Source organism: Carassius gibelio, chromosome A9, assembly GCF_023724105.1.
Source record: "Carassius gibelio isolate Cgi1373 ecotype wild population from Czech Republic chromosome A9, carGib1.2-hapl.c, whole genome shotgun sequence".
Lineage (NCBI taxonomy): Eukaryota > Metazoa > Chordata > Actinopteri > Cypriniformes > Cyprinidae > Carassius > Carassius gibelio.
In genome coordinates, this window is record NC_068379.1 from 18,509,121 (window position 1) to 18,531,088 (window position 21,968).

The 21,968-nt window shown below is 35.3% G+C and overlaps 1 protein-coding gene across 1 annotated transcript in view; it reads right to left on the minus strand.

The window, feature by feature from the left end:
• Positions 1 to 21,968, minus strand: part of LOC128019841 (potassium voltage-gated channel subfamily H member 3-like) — a 99,320-nt gene that overhangs the window by 21,868 nt on the left and 55,484 nt on the right. The window contains exons 2-7 of the mRNA XM_052606120.1: positions 13,736 to 13,969; positions 9,363 to 9,497; positions 5,957 to 6,096; positions 5,398 to 5,650; positions 4,268 to 4,425; positions 3,847 to 4,051 (exon numbers count right to left, since the gene is read on the minus strand). Coding sequence (XP_052462080.1) covers positions 3,847 to 4,051; positions 4,268 to 4,425; positions 5,398 to 5,650; positions 5,957 to 6,096; positions 9,363 to 9,497; positions 13,736 to 13,969 — 1,125 coding nt within the window. The remainder of the gene's footprint in view (positions 1 to 3,846; positions 4,052 to 4,267; positions 4,426 to 5,397; positions 5,651 to 5,956; positions 6,097 to 9,362; positions 9,498 to 13,735; positions 13,970 to 21,968) is intronic.

Sequence of the window (21,968 nt, forward strand, 5' to 3'; positions counted from 1 at the left end):
TTTTTGATTTACACAGCAAGCAGCTTCAGTTTAAATTACCTTTTTTCATGCATACATACACCAGAAACCTGACATAAAAACACATCCAAAGTCTTTCCTTTGTTGTCTGATGTGCTAATAAGCAGAAATGTTTCCTTTATATGTACTTAACACCTCATTTGGCTAATATAGATATCTTATTTCTAACACTTCCTTCCAAAGTTCCTCATGTAAGTATGTGCTGATTTGTTGTTATGTCTATATTTTTTCCTCTTTGTGCTTTGGCTTATGTCTACAGTGTTTTAAGATAAAGATTTCCCTGGTTTTGTTTAGATCAAGGAATGTTGTGCAGTTACATTTCCCTCTCAATTTCACTTTTGCTTTCTAAAATAACTTAATGGCCAGGTAAAAGAGTATATAAAATGACTACAACTACCAGTAGTAAGTAATAGTGCCATTAACATATTATATTGAGAAAGATTTGATAATAATATTGAAACGGCGTCGGAGTCAGAGTGTTAAGATTGCCCTCATTACACAAATGGTATTAACCAACTGAGAGCACACCTCAAAAGTAATAATATAATTGCTTTAATACTTAATAATATTACACAATAGTTTCCACTTTTATATGGTGATAATGGTTTTAGGTAGTAGGAATAATGTGCATGTAACAGACCTACATTGAGAAGATTTTAAATAGCTACATTTTATCTTGAAATTTAGATCCTCAGACATTTTCAAGATTACATTTTTTTATGTTAAAATTGCCCCAAACCCACAGCCATGATTAAATCCAGTATAGTAGCTGCAGTCACATTAAAATTTAACCAACAACTTAGAGACAAAATATATATTATTTACATTCAAAGGCATCAAAACTTGATATTTGCATGTGTGTCTGAGAGTGGATGTCTGGACTGGCTGGGTGAAGCTGGTATGTATTAGTGAGAGCGTTTTCTCCAGACACCACTGAGATTTATGCAAGCTTTTCAGTCGCATTATTTGTGTAGATTAAAAAAAAAAATTTTTTTGACAATTCAATTGATGACAAAGTGCATACTTATTTGTGAAACAGCCATCAACCAGTGCTTGACAAGCTTTCAGTCTCTAGAATGAATAGAACAAATGTAAATGTAATACTAAAGAGCACTTTCGAATATTAATTTATACCAGTATTGCTCCGATGGAGCAGCCTTGAGAAACATATACTTTACATACCCTTCTGTTTAGATATAATGAAAATATGAATAGAAAGTGAATGATTAATGGAAAAATTGTGTCTCAAACCACAAAGGTTACATTGGGTTGTAAATCACCACAGGAGGAAAAAGGTACACAAGTACACTAGAAAAATACATTTGAATATCTAATATACCTAATGTAAGTATATGTTTGATATGGTTGTGATGTGAACATTTTTATTCATGGCTTGAGAAGGAAGCCAAATAGAAGCCCATTGGTAATGACATATGTGTAAAAAGCAAAGAGCTCTTTTTGCAGTGAGAAAAGACAAGTAGAAAGGGAATAGATTTCTTCAAGATAGTGTTAGCTTGGGTTAGGGATAGAATAAAGGGGGTTGTACATAATATTCAAGCAGGAATGTAGGAGTCACTGCTGGATGAGGAAGGTAAGGGAGACTGATTTGCAAGAAGAGAATATTAGAATGCATGTAATGATTAGACTGAAAGGATAATATATTTCTAGCAGTGGGGGATCTCTGTTCTCTTCCAAACCACTTGAGAAAGAATCACGAGTTTTGACTGATTTGACAGTATGATTTTTGGAGCCAAATTGAAAGTCTTTTCTAGTCTCTCAGTGTCAGCTGGGCAGCTAGCCATTAAAAAGAATCATGTTCTACTGAGGTGAGTCCAGTGAAGTGAATGATAATGGGGAGAAAAATAAAATAAAAAAACCAAGAGGGAGTCACAGAGCAACCAGAGTTCAATCAGCTCCTGGGGGAACCCTCAGAGAAACCTTTCATTATTGATATGGCAAAACTACAATCCATTTACTATACTGTACATCATTTTATATCCCTATTTCCAACATAGATAGACAGCAGTCCTCAAAATTGATTCAATATTTCAGGGAAATTATAATAACTGTAAAGAGCCAAGCTGAAACTGGATCTCACCAGATATAAAACAACTTCTTGCAAATCTGGTATATTTCCAAATTCTACATTCGCCATTTAAAACCCGTACTGTCACACATTTGAGTCTCATTAAACACTGCATGTGTGTTGTATTTCAGTGCTAAAATATTCCATCTGATGTGCAGAATGCTACAGACTTCCATTTCTACTAGCAAAACTAGACGTGTCATGACAGCCTCAAATGCTTAATATTTAATGGCTGGGCAATGTAGAACCGGGCGAGAGGGAATGGTGGGTGATATTGTTGGCACAACAGCAGAGACTGGATATTGGAGTAGTATCCATGCATTCAAGGAGAACATGTGGATGTAATTAAAACTACTGGCCGGTAGCCAGTGTGGAACATTGGTCAGGGCTTAGATGTGCCTGAGGATATTGCTGATGCTGAGGCCGTGAACACACACCCGGAGCAGTGAGCATAATTTATGCTGCAGCGCCCGGGGGGCAGTTGGGGGTTTGGTGCCTTGCTCAAGGGCACCTCAGTCGTGGTTTTGCCGGCCTGAAACTCAAACCCACAACCCTAGGGTTAGAAGTCAAACTCTCTCACCACTAGGCAACGACTTCCCATGGTCATATGTAATGTGCAAATAAGTTGGACACTCCCACATTTTAAGGTTTAAGTAATTAAATAACCTGAATCATTCATAAATAACTTGCTTTGTTCCTGCATGAATTGGTTCAGTGAATAATTCAATGACTCTCTCCTAAAGACACTTGTTAACACCTATTGCAGTAACTATGTATCCTGGAGAAAGATTCAGTAAGAAGTCAAATCAAAATAGAACTTAACTACGTTTTTTTTTTTTTTTTTTAATTGGTTTGTAGGATTCCTAAAATATTTCCCCTAGTTTATATCGGTCAAGAAAAAGACAAATGATCTTTAATATATCAAGTCCTGTGAGATTCATTCTGTCAAGATCATATCAGTGTCATCATACACTCTTTTCTCACAGCCATTTCTTTTACCCTTGGTCTTTTCTATTATTCGTGTTGAGGGTAACACAGGACAGACTGAGCGAAAGGGTTCATTTGTAAGTCAGACTGATGCAGTAATTCACCTGTTCATGAACAAATGTGAAAAAGGTAAGTTTGTTCAGACATGACACATGCTTGAATAATGTGAAGAGAATGTCTCATCAGTGTGCTGTTCGCAGAGCCAGAGAGATTGTTCTGTCCTTCTGACAAAACACATTATGCCTGACCTTTTTTCTTCTTCTTTTCATGTGTCTACCTAATTTGAAAAGTCATTTGCAACTGTATTGAAAGCACAAATGCAAGATATTTGTAATATGAGGCCTTTTTGTAAGGCACATAAAAAGGTTGTTGTATATTTTAAATGTAATGAGAATATTAGTGGACAGAAACATTTAATAATGATCCTTGTGTATGAGACACAGTCAAAAGAACTCTTTCACATGTGAAAATAAATAAGCTGGCCTCAGATCAGTCTGATCTGTTACACAGCAGTACTTATGCTTATAAGATAAATGGGTAAATGTTTTTTTTTTTTTTTTGTCAGTTCACTTAGAGTATGTGGTTTCATTAAACATCTAGTAGAAGATATTCATTATGTTTAGGAGTTTATTTTGAGGGTCATTTCTAGTTCAGCTTAGCCAGTAATGGCCGGTATAAACATTGCATTTGTTAGAAGACCTTGAACTTGAAAGCTCGGTACAGCTATGTTGACAGTTTGAAGATATGGCACTCACCGATGTCCCAGGAACCAGGGCTGTTCTCAATCTCGCTGCGGCCGATGACATACCAGACACAGGCCATCCAATGTGCCAGCAAGGCGAACATGGACATAAGTAATGTGAGGACCACTGCGCTGTACTGGGAGTAGCGCTCCAGCTTTTGCAGCAAGCGTAGAAGCCGTAACAATCGAACTGTTTTCAGCAGATGAACTCCAAAGTACTAAACACAGAGATATATTGAATGCATAGCTCAAAAGGAAATCATAGAATAAACAATCATTTAAGATGGCATGCCCAACAGATGAAATGTGTTCTCCCACAAAGGGAAAGGGCCAATAATCCCTCTTAAGACAAAAATGTGTTTGTGTTAGGTTTATAAGGTTGTGAATAATGTTGGCATAAAATTGTCTTTAAAATAAGCAAAATGAACACTTACCACACTGACATTGAAGGCGTACAACAGGTCAAAAGGTAGCGCCGCAATCAGGTCAACAAAGAGCCAGGTGGTGACGTAATGCACACAGATAGAGCGCGCATCATATACCACCTGGCCTGATGTGCTCACAAATGTGGTGCGAAAGTTTAACAAAATATCTGGCACAGGGATATATAAAAAAAAAAAACATTTTAGAAAACTTAGAAGATGACACAAATATTTATTTGTTACTGTATCACAGAAAAAAAAATAAAAAAACTATTTTATTCATAACCTGGTTCATAACCAGTGACAGGTTATAAACGTTTGGTCTGGGTTCTAGTGACGATAATTAATAGCACTTAAATTAATAGCACTTAAAAAGTTTAGTAAATGGCTTTGGGAACTGCAGCACAGAAAAGCGGTGAAAAGTAACTTTTTATGTAGGAGATTTTTTGCTAATGTTTTGATGATACAAATAGTTGCTCTGTATTATTAAATTGTGTGTAATGAGCAATAACAGATTCTGTCACTGAACAGTACTGCTCTTAAGCAGTGCTTAGCTTATTGTATCCTCACTGTGTAATTCTAATATAAAGCTAATGGCTATAAATCTGATGTTTTGACTAATGGGTTTGTATATAGTATAGGCTTCACTGTATCTTTGAACAGTTAGGCTACATACAGAATTCTGACTTTACTTATAAATTAATTTTACAGTGGGCCTTCAGAGTTATTTCTGCTCTACAAAATATTAGCTTTAGCTTTGCTATTTGCTGAACCGTCCTTGAAAATCTTTTTAGTTTTGTCTCGTGATTTTAAAGCTTTAGAAATTCTAGATGCATTTTGTGACGTTTGCTTATTAACATCTAGAACTTTTTTCCAGTATTTAGTAACTGATATATCTGGCCGTATATTACCTCTGTGACATTAAAGACGGTCTGACTCAGAAATGTACACGTACACCTGAAAAATAATAAAACGGTGTGCTGCAAATAGGGGTACTTTATTAGCAGGCATTGGTATTAAAAGACATTTAATATCAGCCAGGTAACATTATTGAGACAGAACTCATTTTTGCCAAACTAATGACATTGTAAATGAAAACAAATAAACAAACAAAAAAAATAGGACTGTAAGTTGAGCCTTACCTAACATGAAAAGAATTTCTACCAAGATGTCGCTAACACTCGGTGGATTTCTTGTGGTCGACAACTCATCCCGCCCACCGACGACGGTGAAACACACATTGTAGGGCACAGTAACTGCTACATAAAAGGTGGCTAGCAAGATCAGCCAATCCCAGCCAGCTTTGAAGGTGCCGTAATGGAGAAGAATAAAGCGGCTCTTCTGAATGGCTGCCACTTTGTACTCTGGGATGGGCGGCTTCTCACCGAACATGTTCTAAATGATACCAATGTTCAAAAATGTTTATTTGATTTTTTTGTGTGTGCATTTTCAAGAATTTTATATACAGTATGATGTGATCAAACCACTGTGAATTAAAAAAACTAATCCAACTAATTTTAGAAGAAGCAGTAAATAACTTTGTCTCATTGCTGAACACAGCATATTGTTATATATTTATCTTTACAAGGTAATTTTTGTATTTCCATTGTACTGTATTTCCATCAGTAATGTGAACTTGAACTATTCTTAAGTTCTTAGGTCTAAATGATAAGAATGTTAGTGTCTGAATGTGGGTCTTACGTTGTTGATCTTGAGTTTGCTCTTGTCTTGCTTCTGCAGGTGTCCAGACAGCTGGTAAAGCACAGCTCTACTGCGTCGCCGGTTGGCACTGAAGCCCGGTGGTTGCGTGACCTTGTGCACCTTCAGCCCCGTCTCCTCGTCTGAGCATAGAATAGCCATATATCATTTTAGTTGATTTAATTTCTGAATTGTTTGGCTCCACACTAAATAACGTCAAGTTTTTCCAGAAAGATACCACATGCAGCTTTGCCGTGCATTAGTAAGACATAAGCACAGATTTCCACCATTACTTAAAGGGATACTTCACTTACCCCCATGTCATTCCAAACCTGTAAAAGCTCTGTTAGTCTTCGGAACACAATTTAAGATATTTGGATGAAAAATACCTGGAGACTTGAGAGTGCCATAGACTGCCAAGTAAATAACAGTGTCAAGTTCCATAAGTGCGTATGCACCTCTGTGTCCTCTGCGGCACAAGGATGTGCTTTTTTATTTTAAATCAAACTTCAATACACATAAAAAAAAATACATCCTTGTGGCGCGGATGACACAGAAGATAATACGCAGCACGGTGATATGGAGTGACACAGAGGAGACTGTAGACAAAGGACTTATTGAATAAAGTCATTATTTTTGTTCTCTTCGGTTACAAAAAGGATTACCGTCGCTTCATATAACCCAGATTGCACGTCTGATGGCAGATGGAGTATTCTGATGACTTTTCATACCTTTTATGGACCTTGATACTGTTATTTACTTGGCAGTCTATGGAACTGTCTCAAGCTTCCAGGTTTTCATCAGAAATATCTTAAATTGTGTTCTGAAGACGGAGAGAGTTTTAACGGATTTGGAATGACACGTTGGTAAGTGATTAATGACACAATTTTCATTTTGGGGTGGAGTAACCCTTTAAGTTATTAGAAGATTCTAGCTTACTTTCTTACCCATAACCATCTGAGTGAATGAACTTAACACTGAAATCACCATTACATTTAGCCCTTGGCACTGTCTGCAAAATTTCTAATTACATTTGCATTCATTATTTATCAAGGGGTATGTGAATATGACAAAAGAAAAATGCATCCAAGGAAAAACACAGCAAATGAAAAAAAAAAAAAGTTATTTGAACAATTATGAACACAAACAGATTACACTATGGGAAATAAACAGCAAAATGTATAATAAACAATTAAAGCCTTTAGAAGCCCTTTGAAATTTAGATTATAATTCAGTTTGTGCTTCTTCTCCTTCCCTCTCTAAAGGATATGAGACTTTCATTCGATTCCACTGCACCAGGGGTGTCCAAAGTCTGCTTTTGTAGCATACTGACTTTGTAGCCAGTTTATAAAGCAACAATTCACCTTAGAATAAATAATGCATAATAATAATAATAAAAGATTTATAATAATCATTTTTTGTATTTTATCTAATACATTCCCTTTATGATTTTTATGTCTTTTTTTTTCTCAACAAAAACACCTTAAGCTCGAATATATACTGTATATATATATATATATATATATATATATATATATATATATATATATATATATATATATATATATATATATATATATATATATATAAAAGTACTATATTTTCAACAATTTTCAGTACATAATGTTTTCAGTTTTGGTTTGTTCACAACAGATACATTTAATATGGCTTTGTAAGTTTGAGGAAGAATACTATTTCTTTTTGAGGTGAACTATTAATTTAATTTGACTAGGAACAAGAAATAAGAACAATGAAAGGAATAATTGTTTGATTATCACATCATTATTATTTTGTATTATTTATTTTCAGTACACTACAGTTCAAAAGTTAGGGGTAGGTAAGGCTTTTTTATGTTTTGAAACATTATGCTTACCAAGGCTGCATTTACTTGATAAAAAGAAAAACAGTAATATTGTGTTCTCTATAGGACTTCACCCTTTTGACAACATATAATATCTGTTTTGTTAAGAAAATAAAATAAGAAAATAGGGAAAGACATTAAAGGAGATTTGCTCCCTCCTCATATGTGAACTACCACGTCAGGCTATCCTTCACTGAATTGTGGATTTACATTTTTAATTTTAAGGTTTACATGACTAGTTTGCTGAGAGCCATCTGTCAGCTTCCTAGATAGATGTCTTACAAATCCTCCAATTTATTTCTAGCGCTTCCAAAATTCTCATTCCATCCTTTTTTAATTTTATTTATTGGCTTTTTTCCCCTTTATCACATAAATCCAACCCTGCTTTTTAAAAGAATATTTGGCGTAGTCAACATAATTAAGAACGTAACTCTCACTCTTTTTACATTGATTCCAATTGTTCACTTCTAAAGAGTTGACATCATTGACCAGATATATATAATTCCTAGTGCCAGTACAATGTTTATCCCTCAACCAAATGAACAGTAACTGTGCTTTGGCTCAATCTCAGGCCACTTAAGGGAACTTCACACCTCCGTGCCAAATTTTCTTCCCGGCCCTCCCTGTGCCTTGTGTGCGTCTTTTCATCTCTCTCTTTATCAGTGTACCGTTCTCTCTCTCTGAGGAGGAGAGGTGTCAAGATTACTGTAACAGCTAGCACCACACGAGATGCTGCTGGTCTAAATCAAAGCATCTAACAAAATGATTCAGTAGCCAATCATTTTGGGAGAGGGAATGAGAAACAAAGGATAGGATACTTGCTAAGTATGACATTGACTAGACCAGGTGTTTGAGGTGTGTGTGCATATTAGTTGAATTAAGGGCAAATAAGAATAATCATTTCGTAATAAGCTTTGTAGAGCATCTCACATGAGTGTTGCTGTCTGTATAAAAGGATAATTCGCTCTTTTAAAACCACTCTCCCTTTGTTATAGAGCAATGCTTCTGTAGCTACTTTTACAGAATACAACCATTATTTATACATTATGACTCTCTTGCCTTTCTCTCTTTTTCTCTCTTCTCCTCATAATTGTTTTCTTTGCTCTACACAACAATACAGCTGTGTTTTCGTAGAGTTTATTGGAAGGTTACCCTCATTACTGAAGGTATCTGAGAGACTGGATCAACAAGCAGCAAATTATGTAAGAATCAACTTAATGGTTTCTGCATTCTATAAACCATCGAGAACACAAATTAGAGATCCACTGACAAAACGTTGGCTGATAACTCATAAATTCTATATTTTTTGTTTAAATAAATTGTGTGTATATATATATATATATATATATATATATATATATATATATATATATGTGTGTGTGTGTGTGTGTGTGTGTGTGTGTGATAAAAAACATATGTTTTGGAGTTAAAAAGGATAAAAAAGGATTTCGTATGAATTAGTCTTTTTTTAGGAGGGAAGGAGGCATTTATTTAAATTGAAACACATATTTATTTGGTAAATCCCATCAATCATGTAGTGACACTCACCTCTTTCTGGACTCTGTTCTTCATCTTGTACTTTCTTGTTGTCTGTTATGTCCTTGTGTGACACTAGAAAGAGAACCACCTCTCCCTTCTCATTCTTAATGGGCACAATATCCAAAAGACACCAAAACTGAGTTCCTGTAACAACACAATATCCATAATAGCCACCAGAGTTAATATTCAACATGAACATTCGGTATTGACACACATTTATTCACAGGCATTTACTGAGCGTTATATTTAGACCAGACTTTATGTTTAAAATGTAGCATTGATCCATAAATGGCTTGATAAATCATTTTCTGTTTATTAGCTAGTCTAAACCAGAAATAGCTTTTTAACAGAGGTTTTCTCAGTTGGCTGTAATGCCTTAATTTCCCATGAGCCCTTATTTGTACCTTATTTGTAAATGGGGGAAAACATTTTTGCAGCTCTAGACTTAGTAAGTAGCAAAGCCAGCATAGAAGGACATCTCAAAGTCACTTTCATGTAAAGTGCTTTGTATTCTGTCTGCCAGGAGCATCTCATATGAATCCATTAGATTTTAGCAATTGAATCTAAAGCTAACTAATCGATGACAATGATAATGATAATGAAAAAAAAAAACATCTTCCATAATAAAGTAATAGGCATTCAGCTCTTAAAATGTTAACTAATTGTTCTGCTATTAATAGTAGTAACTTTTTATGAAGAAAAACATTTGACAAACGATAAGATGTTATATTTAACTTGATGGATGTCATATTTGGTTGCTTATCTCTCTAACCTGATTCTCTATGCCCAAATTCTGAACACAGAGAGTGTTCGACATGACACAAACATGGTTAAAGATATGAAAATGATCACTTCATAACATTCATCTCCCATCCTTTTCTTCCTGAGTGATTTGATTTCTATTTCTCAGCATTTGATCTTCCCAGAAATTAAATCCTTCATCTATCCAATTTTCCACTGATATTTGTCAGTAACATCCATACACCTATGTGCGCCTCTTTTATATATATATAACTGAAAGTTTATAAATGTCATCTCCGGACAGGTGAGCAGAACATATTTTGACTACTAAGCACAGAATCCACAGTTTTGTGTCTGTTTTGTGTGTTTGAGCACACAAGCAGGATCTACGACGCTCTGCAGCTGCTCAACGTTATGCCAGAGGATCATCCCATGCCTCATTAAATCAAGACAGAGGGAAATAGAAAGAAAGAGGTAGAACATGCTTGGTTGGAGGTTGGAGTCCCTAATGATACACAAATCTGTGTGTGTGTGTATGTGTGTGTTTGTGTGTGTGAATCACCAAGCCCTTTTATTAGGCACAGCTTGAGCTGAAAGAAGTAAATTTCAATAAGAAAAGAATACATTTAATTGAACCAGTGATCAGAGACCATAGACCATATAATACAATAAGCGATACATTAAAAACAACACTTAATAAGGTCTAAGAACAGAAACAAGCTAACCTATGCTGCTGACAATAGGTAAATACAATAAATTGATTTGTGCCACATGTGCTGGACAGCTAAGATCAACAATGAATGATTAAACAGCCAATAGCTGGACTGCACAATGGATGCCAGGTTGTTATGATGATTATTGGCCAATAAGGGTCAGGTATCATTCTTAAACCTCACATAAGAGCTCTTTAATACACTAAATGAACTGCATTGTATCTCAAAGCAACTATCCTTATTATTTATTGCTGTTTGTAAAGAATGGTTTTGAAAATATACTGCCCAAATATTGCAGTCAAATGCCCATTTTGACTGTGGGTGTACAGCAACAACAAAACACAACAGGGTTTCCACATTCAATGCAGCAGTTTCCTGTGAATTTCATCAAGGCCTGTATGAATTTCCAACTACCCAAAACCAGTGCTGGAGAAGCCACTTTGAAATTGTAGACTGCAGAGTTAAGCTAAAGTATGGAATTTAAAAAAAAAACAAAAAAAAAAAACACGTTAGCTACACTACAAATATAACAAATAAACAAACAAAAACCCAATTAATATATAGTTTAATACTGTATGTTAATTTACATGAACTGTCCGAACAAATTAATTCACTAGAACGAATTGGACTTTCCAAAGCTACATACAAATGAGAAAAAGAGCGAAAGAGGACCGTTTAAGTAACCGCTTTTATTACTCACTCAGTTCACGCAACGAAACATCAATGTAGCATTTGGTCGAGCTATACTACGCATTGGAAAAAGAAGTTACTGGAAAAGCTGCTAGTTTAAAACCAGCTAGTACTGTAGTGTATGACTTATATAAGGTTATATTGTCATTCTCAATCGGAGTCTGATAGCCCATGTCCCTTTGCTATGTAAAAGCTTTGCTATGAAATTTGCGCCAGTTGAGTGCATGAAGTGTCCAACATTTCACACTTCGTTTTTGGGGGGTTATTTAAGTGCATCATCTGGATATTTAAAGTACACGTTTTCTTTTTAACTATTTATACTAAATTATTTATATTAAGAAAACATCATAGAATTATACAGAAGTAGTCGATTCGGGACAAACCTAATGTCTCAATGCAACATGGCAGCCGTGGAACAGAGGGAATATACAGCCTTGATATACAGTCTTGCAACTATGATCCTCTATTCCCTTTGAACCGTGTACAACCTCAACCTGAACCTGGAGGCCACGAGAGGTGTGTGAGATGTTTTCTGCAAGTGCCAATTTTCAGAAGTCCTTCGACTCATTGACAAACTGGTAGGAGGGTTGTTGAGGCTGATGCACAGAGGTGACATGATGGAGGAAGCATTCAGAGCTCTGTCTCGGACTGCGGTGGCTTGTTCAGACAGTCCACAACCAAACCTTAGAAACTGGATAGAGTACACAAATAGCCTATTCTCTTTGATAAGACAACAAACAGCTCCTGAGTATCTCTTACAAACCAGCCAAATGAATGAATTGGACTCTGAATTCGGGCTACAGGGGGCAAATTTTCTCTGATGCATGTTGCTCGAATGGTAAATTGAAGTGAATCAGGTGAGAAATCGGCTGTCAGTGCTGCTGTGTTTGGAGATTATTTTTGTACCAAATATCTGTCAAATTCTCTCCACCTGTTCTGGTGTCCAATAGGTTTTGACAGAGAGGTCTACGCTGTATGTTCACAGAAATACCCATTGGTCTCCTGGTACATGGATGGAATTGTGTTCTCTTGACCGCAGGTGGGTAAAAACGGGGCTGGCATTAACTATATGACACGCTGCGCTCTGTCTGTGTATCATGTTCAACATGGAACAAATCAAGCCATCAGAAATCACATTCATCTCTGAGGCATTGCTGATTGAAGGCTGGTGTAAAGGCATATTGTGTTATTTTGGGGGAAATCGGTGAGGGAGTAAAAAGACAGACAGCTACTCAAATTATGATGTTACTAAGCTCAACCGCTCCAGACACACGGTAAAGAACACGGCAGGCATTTAAAGTCAATTTGTTCAAATATATATGTAGTCTGGGCTGAAATTGTTTTTTTTTTTTTTTTTTTTCTGTAAGAAAAGCTTGTTATTTTAAGATTGAATATTACTTTTAAAGCGAGCCATTGTAGATGTTTTTCTTTCAGATCTGTTTAACATAAGCTCAGGTTGCATTTATTCAATTTGTAAATTTTATTATGCAAAAAAAAAAATGCCAAGCACTCATATTCAAAATGTCTTAATCAGTAAGTAAGTGATATTGTTATACAAGATTTAACACTAGAATCAACCAATTCAACAAACTACTCCAGAAATAATCCATTGTCTCAAGATAGGAAGAAAATCTTGGGTTGATTAAATAAAATAAAAAAAAGTATTTTTATGTAAATCACTCGGTTCTGTTCTTTTATTTGTATCCCTCCATCACCCTGCTGTGTTAATTCATTTCATCATCGCCCGCAGCTATGCCTTTTTTAATCATTCTAATCAATTCAGTACATAAGAAATTAATTTCTGATTTATATATATTAGAGTTTGCTTTGATTTGGTGTCCTTATCCACAGCATAACTCAAATTTAACTCATAATTTAATTGCTTTAACATCCTCCTTAATAAACTCCTCTAGCTTTAGGAATGTAGGTATCACATTTAATCACATTAAACTATTATTATTATTAACAGTAATAATTGACAATTAAATTATTAATAATATAATTTATTATTAATCCTTTGTAATATTTTAATTATAAACAAACAGTAGTTTATGGGGGAAAATAGCATAACATTCAGGTATTTTTGGCATGCTATATCACATGTACTAAGTTTTGCGATGGACGTATCCTGATTTTTCATACTATTTAGGATAGATATCATGGGAATTGGAATGAATCCCTGTCCATTTGCTTTTATTGCAGGAGACAAAGGCTTTTAATTAACAATGTGACTCCTACCTCCTTTTTTGTAGAAGACCAGCTCTGTCTTAAACTCCCGCCTGTCATCCAGGGCATCCTGAATCTGTGCCATCAGCTTATCACTGGTCTCCGGCCCATACAGGAAATGGCAGGCACAGCTCTTCTGCATCAGTTCGGCACGGGCATAGCCAGTGAGTTCACAGAAGCCATCGGAACAATAAACGATGGGATACAGAGACTGGACCTGCGCATTCCCCAGCACAAAGTTACTGTCTGTGAGAGACAAACAACAAAGAGAAAGAGATAAAAGTGTCTGCTCATGAGAAATGCAACAAAGTTTTTTGAGTTTCTACACTCAGTATATTCAACAAAAGCACAGAATAAAAGAGCTATTGACTACAATTTTAATCCAAGGAAACAAAAATAATATGACAGAAATAAACAGAAATCCCTTGTGCAATCCATATTTTGTCAAGAACTGTTATCACACTCAGCCCAGACTCACTTGAGGCCAGAACAATTCACACACCCTCTCAACAATGCTTTAAGTTACCTTTAAAAGCTTTCCACAAACCAACTGAGAATCCGTTTTGTCTACTGCACTCTGACCTTTGAATGTATGTGACAGGAGTGAAGATAGTAGCCTTTATATACACTGTTGTTGTGATGAGATTTCAATGAATACTTATTATAAACATTTTGGTTTGCACTCTATCTTGTGTTTTAAACTGTTTATAAAGCCATTAAGTGAATGTTTGTTTGGTTTATTTGTACACTCCATGTTTGATATTTCCCTCAAAATATAATATATGAAGTAAGGCTAGAGTGAAATTTGTATACAATAGCCCCCCAAAGTAGTGAAGTGAAGCGAAGTTAAATGACATTCAGCCAAGTATGGTGACCCATACTCAGAATTTGTGCTCTGCATTTAACCCATCCGAAATGCACACACACAGAGCAGTGAACACACACACACACACTGTGAGCACACACCCAGAGCAGTGGGCAGCCATTTATGCTGCGGCGCCCGGGGAGCAGTTGGGGGTTCGATGCCTTGCTCAAGGGCACCTAAGTCGTGGTATTTAAGGTGGAGAGAGAACTGTTCATGCACTCCCCCCACCCACAATTCCGTCCAGCCCGAGACTAGAACTCACAACCCTTCGATTGGGAGTCCAACCCTCTAACCATTAGGCCACAACTTTCACGACTTTCTAATGAATGCATTAGAAAATGCCAAGGACATTTTCTCAGAACAAACTTTATTTTTAAAGCAAAACATGTCCAGATACTTGTTTTCTTCATTTTAGCACTATATTTGTTGTTTTATCTTCTAAAACTTAAAATCTATTCTTAATTATAATTAAATAAATTTTTTTTATGTTTCTCTTTCATTATTATTATTATTATTGCAATGAATACATTTTTGGAATAATTTTAAGGGCCACTGTGTACAGTAGTTAAAAAATGTACAAATCAATACTGAATTACTTTGCGTAACCATTTTTATAGCGGTTTCCTAAAATGGATGATATTCCATTTATCATCCTTGTTCATTTTATTAGATGTGGAGGCAGAAAGAGGCGAGTAGAGTCAAAATAACATGATTCAGATCTGAACGTGTGAATCAAGAAACAAGAACAAGCACTGAATCTAAAGCCCAGCATTATTCCACACGTTTCACTTGTAAACTCAGTACAAGCTCAAACATGCATTGACTTCAGCCTGCACGTATTCTGAAGCAAGGCTTTTCATCATCAAAAGAGAGAAAAGAAAGATTAAAAATGGCATATCAGGCATCAAAAAGAGAATGGAATGCACTGCCTTTATTCATCAGCAGTCATTAAATCATCTCTTAGGTCTACAAAGTCATACTCATAGTCTCACCACTTGAACATTTATTGCTTCAAGCTGAGGTGTAAATATTGTTTTAACACTACTAATCACATCCTCAAGACAACAGCACAAAGAAGTCAGCAGAACAGTTTTCAAGAAAGAAGACCGGGTGTGAAGAAAGGATGGAGAGGGCATTAAAAGTGATGGTAGCAAACGTATTTATTTATTTATTTATTTATTTATTTATTTATTTATTTATTATTATTATTATTATTATTATTATTATTATTATTATTATTATTACTACTACTACATTTTGGCAAAGATTCCAGAAGAACAATACTTTTAAAGATAATTGTTCTGTATAAAATATAACAAAAAAATATATAATTAAAATAAATAACTAAAATAGGTAAATAATAAATGAATTAATTTATATATAAAGTAATATATTAATTATGTGTGTGTGTGTGTGTGTGTGTGCAGTATATGTGTAGGTATTTGTATTATATTAATAGTAATATTAATACAAATACCTATAAAAGTAAAGATATTTATGAACAGTACATGCAAGGTTTTCACAGGGACTTTTGTATTGAAATATTGTTACAATTAATTTTAAAAAATCTTATGTCCCAGTCCAAAAAAGCGGAGCATTTTACATTCAGGTCTTCAGTATTTGGTACCAGTTGTTTCATTGCTTCATATATATATATATATATATATATATATATATATATATATATATATATATATATATATATATATATATATATATAATGTTCACATTTACTTATTTAGTTGGTGGGTAGAAGTGCAAACAAAGTTGATAAACTATTTAAACTATTGAAATGGGTCTATTTGTGATGTGTTATGTACATGAGTAGTGCTACGTCTGCATTGTTGGAGTCAGTATATGTGATTGACTCATGTTTTCTCTGCTTTTCTCAGCTAAAGCCCCTTCTTTCCTACCTGGCTGCAACTTCCTGTTTATTCTCGTTACTGTGTAATGAATGATGCAAATCCCACTAACCACCACTTCCATATGACTCTTAATAAATGTACCTGTGATGAAATTACCAATGTAAAATACAAGATGAGGGTGATTAAGGTAGGTCCCTTCAGATGGACAAAACACTCTCAACTAAAGTGGTCAGCAATTCTCTCTGAGATTGAATAGAGGAGAGATATGCCACAACAGATGGTGAAAACTGACACAAGTAATAGAAGAGAGGCTGGAATTAATGTTTCGACAATACTTCTGTTCGGATCACTATGTCTGTCTTTTTCTTCTTTCTTATTTTATTTCCTACATATGTTTTTAACGAGATAACGTGATGCTGCACCACTAATCTGAACTATGAATTGGATACATAACTTTTTCAATTATGTTTCAAACACTGCACTTACGGTTGTAAAACTCAACTGAATGTTCTTTTATGGCTAGACAAGATATATTACCAAAGTTTATCATTTAATGAGTTTGCTTTACAAATTAAAAATATAATGGGTGCATAATGTTTAATAGTTCAATAAGCTTTAATAGTTTAATAGTTTTATGGTTTAATCAGCTCAGTCAAAGTGCCTCAAGCAACAGAAAAACAATCATATGTGAGAATGGGGCAGCTGTGTCCTAATGGTTGGAGACTTGGACTAGCTACCAGAAGGTTGTCTGTTTGAGTCTCGGTGCTGGCAGGAGTTGTAAGTGGGGGGAGTGAATGAACAGTGCTCTCCTCCACCCTCAATACCCATGGCTGAAGTGCCCTTGAGCAAGGCACTGAACCCCCAGTTACTCCCCGGGTGCTGGATCTATAGCTGCCCACTGCTCTGGGTGTGTGTTCACTTCTCACTGCTGTGTGTGTGCACTTGGATGGGTGAAATGCAGAGCACCAATTCTGAGTATGGGTTACCATACATGGCAAATATCTTGATTAAAACTCTGTAATATGATTATATGGAGTGCAAACTGATATATTTGCGATGATAGTCCAAAATTTGTGATTTCAATACCAACTCAAATAATATACTTCATGTCAATAGGCCAATCCTTAAAAAAAAAAGAAATACAGTTTTATGCATTTATTTTACAATATATTTTGTATGCCTATTTTCCATCATATGATTAGCTTAGTTAACCATATATATATATATATATATATATATATATATATATATATATATATATATATATATATATATATATATATATATATATATATATATATATATATATATATATATATATATAAGAAAAAAAGTAATATATTTAACACTTTTTCTTTTGTAAGCAAGTGCCTTATATCTTTCTATATGTTTTCAGTCTTGTTTCCCATAAACAAGTGAAGAAAAGTTAAGCTGACAATGTAACTTAATTGCTCTTTACAGAAGCATTAGCATAACAGCTAGCAGATACTGCTGCTTGCTCAGTATGGTTTCACATAGACTAATTTTAATGATTACTTTATCTCCGCTACCCTGCCTGTGGCTTTTCTCCCTCTTTGACTATATTAATTTTACAAAATACATTAATTTCCCTTGAATTTTAGATGAAAAGCTTTACTTTGACAACACAACTCACAAGCTAGCCTACTGTGTATACAACTGGAGGCTTGGCCTGGGGGCTATGTATAGGCATCAAGCAACTAAAAAAAAAAAAAAATCTCTTTTCAAAAAATTGGCTTGAAAATGCTTTATTTAAACATCCTCTCCTAAGCAGATATCTTGCTACAGGACTTAAGGAACCACAGGGACCTTGATGAATAAAATAACAAGACTTCCAATAGCGACTTCCCATAAATGCTGAGTTAGAGTGTGGTGTGTGTGAGTTTGTGTCTTGTGTGAATAAGGTACAGAGAACAAGGGCATGGCAGCCAGAGCTCCAATTCTCCAGTTTACATCGGAACTGGATTCAACTGAGATGGTATAAACCAATTAGTCCCTACGAAAGTGCTATATGTGTGTGGGTTTATGAGCACACTTCCTTTAAGAATGGGAGTAGAGGAACAGACAGTCTTGAATAACTATAAGGTTGTAGGAAGATAAGGGATGTTTGATTGATTATGACATCTTAGAGTTTGTTTGAGCTAAATGAAGCAGCATGAGAGCTGAAGGCTATACAACCTCCACATACTAAAGAGTCCAGCTTTTCAGTATCTAGAGCAGCACTGAGATGCAAACAGTGATGTACTATCAAAAGAACTGAGAAAAGAATATTGCGTGAAGTGGTGTGTCAGTCATAAGAACTTAGGGATAAAGCCCTTTTGGAATTAAAACTGAAGCTCTTTTATATAGAGACAATTAAAAGTATGCTGCAATCACTAAAATAATACTGCAACAGCAAATGCTAAATGAATAAATATTCTTACCTGCTTCCATAAAGGTTAATGATTTCCCATTACTGTTTGTTATAGCAAGAGTAGTTGCATTGGCATTCAAATGTATGCTTTTCAGATATTGTTCGTTTATAAACTTTGCAAAGGTGAAAGGTTTAGTATTTGGCATTCTGGAGGACAAACCTGGATAGGGTGAGATTTTCTTTCTTACTGTTGCATTCACAGCACAAGCCAAAATATCCCATTCTAATTTGTTTCTCCTTTTTGTGTTGCTTGTGTGACTTTATAAATGTGACAACATTAAATACAGAAATAAAAATATATAGTATTTCAAAAATATAGTATTTACAACAGGCTTTAACTTAGACTGAATAGAGGTCTTACGTCTTCATGGCAAAGATAAATCAAAGTCATGCAAAACAATGAGTTACACTGCCAAAATAAATGGCTTTTATTACAAACTGTCTGTTTTCAGGAAGTGAAATTGCAAAAAATCTAAATGTGTATCTCGTTTGGATCAAATTCAGCTGTGTCTAATTTGAATTACTACAGTAATATCAATGTTATCACCTCAGTTCTGCTGTTATGTACAGTAAATAGTGCTCTATAGTGGTCTCATGATCTGCGCCCCACTACCCGAAGGTTGAGTTAGAAATACAACTGGCCCTACTGAGCTATTATCAGGATTATAGCCTGCTTTGGTTTTGCTTTATTGTTGAGTGTCTGTTTCCTTGGTTCCTGATTTCCCCTCAAGTTAGTGTCCATGTTTTTTGATTGATTAGTTCCAACACCTGTTCTGTTTCTCCCTGACTCTGTTCACCATGTATTAAAGCCCTCAGTTTCCCTCGGCTCACTGTCCGGTTTTGTTTGTATGTATGATTATGAGAAGGTTTTATTGCACTGTACTCATTTGTCATGAGCTTTTGATATACAATTACAAGTAACAGTTATGCTAATTTTAGACATAATTATTGGGGAGGATATTTTGGGGAGGCTGTCCTGTACAGTTGTCGCAGAAGGACGTTTTTCACATTTCACACTGCCCTCCGAGCTGTAGCATTGCTCTTGAATATTTCTGGCAGAGCCAAGGACAGGTTTCTCCATAATTACCTGTCATGTGGCTATATGTATACAGTTATTTGACAGCAAAAAGAGAGAGAGATTAAAGATTAAAGATGCCATTATAACTGCCTCCAGTGGAATCCAATGCATTTTCTTTCCATAGTGTAAATTGTAACTGAAAAGTATTTTTACTTGCCCTCTGAAACCCTGATGAATAGATTTGACAGCTGCACTGCTCTGTCCTACAGGTCTTTTCCGGTCTCACAAGTTGACAAGTACAGATCCTAAATAGATCTGCTCAGTCAGACAGCAACTTGCAAGAACAGCTGGCACTCAGATCACAGCTGATTACAACTACTCATAGGCCGCTACTGTTTACAAGTGTGACTATGAGCTCCAAGAACTTTAGCACACACAGCTAATTGACACCAGGCCTTCATGATGGTGCTCAATGCGTGTACAAGCAGCAGTTGGTGTGTCAGCAGTAAGGTTGCTGGTGACTGAATTATGTTTGGAATAGGATACCATTCACCATGTTATGACTGCCACTGACTACCACGTCACTCACTATAAAAGTGATATTGTGAAATATTATAAGAATTTAAAATTGTCTATTTTAATATATATTCGAATATGATTTACTTTCAGTATCCATTTGTTCAGTCTTCAGTGTCACATGATCCTTCAGAAATCATACTAATATGCAACTGAGGTTAGTAACTGTTGTCAGTCAGTTCTAGTGCTTCAAATAGTTTTTAACAACACACTAGTCAATTCAGAGTGTAACTGTTGTTCAGAGACTCTAATAGACAGCACTTGGACAGATCTGAAGTCTTTCTCAACTGTTGAATAAGATCAGTCTTAACTCAAACGCAGCACACACATACAATATTGATGTCTTGGTGGGGACTTTCCATCGACAAATATGTTTTTGATATCGAGCCAATTAAGTCTTCTTTATCTTGATCCTCACATAAATTTTTCTGCAGTTTTACATTTTCATTAAGATATTATCATATGTTTATTAATCTGTTTTTTTTTTGTGGGTACTGTTTACTGCTGATTTTAGGTTTTACTATACTTATGGGGACATTTTAGAACTAAGATATAAACACAAATACATGTAAACAGCACACACACACACACACACACTGAGCACTGAGCAGTGTGCACGTATACACCATAATAAATATAATTGTCACTTTGCATGTGGATTTTGCATAATTAGTATACACAGGTGAATACTCTACTCTACCTTGAGAATGAATGGGTAGAAGAAGTGATGTAAATTGCAGATTAGGGTGATTACATCCACACATGGCATGCCAGCATTGAATAATCACATGCCTGAAGTGGGAGAATATCACATTTTAATGTAAAACTGAATTACTCCAAATGTTTACACACATGCATGTATGCAAGACCAACATAAACTTATATTTGTCATTATCATTTATTGGCAAATGTTTTTTGTTTTTTTTTACCTCCGGGAATTTGCATGAAGCATTTGACAGTGGCTGTTTTTCAGCCAGAATGGTTTCTACTTATCACTAGCTGGTGGACAGGGTGTATAATTTGCTAACCCTATTATTTTTGTGTAGTCTGTGATATGTTATTCCTTATATAAATAACACATGAGTGTGTGCATGTTAACCAAACCCCTCTGAAAGATACAGTTTAAAAACAAACAACAGCCTGACATATTTGCAAATGATTCTAGCTACAGAAGCTCTATTTCATGCATGTTGTATTCATGAAAATGTGGGAATTCATTTTGGCCAAACAACAATTTGAAGAGTATCTAGCAGAGCAAGCTGGTGGAACTGTATGCAACTGAACCGTGTGTTTCTATATGGTGGCCCTAGCTGGTTTCCACTCGTCAGGTTGATCTGGTATAGTGTTTTTTTTTTCTAACCTGAAAAAAATGTAATACAATGATCTTAATAAGAAATGTTTCTTGAGCTCTGAATCAGCATATTACAATGATTTCTGAAGGATCATGTGACACTGAAGAACGGCTTCTGAAAACAGAGCTTTAGAACATC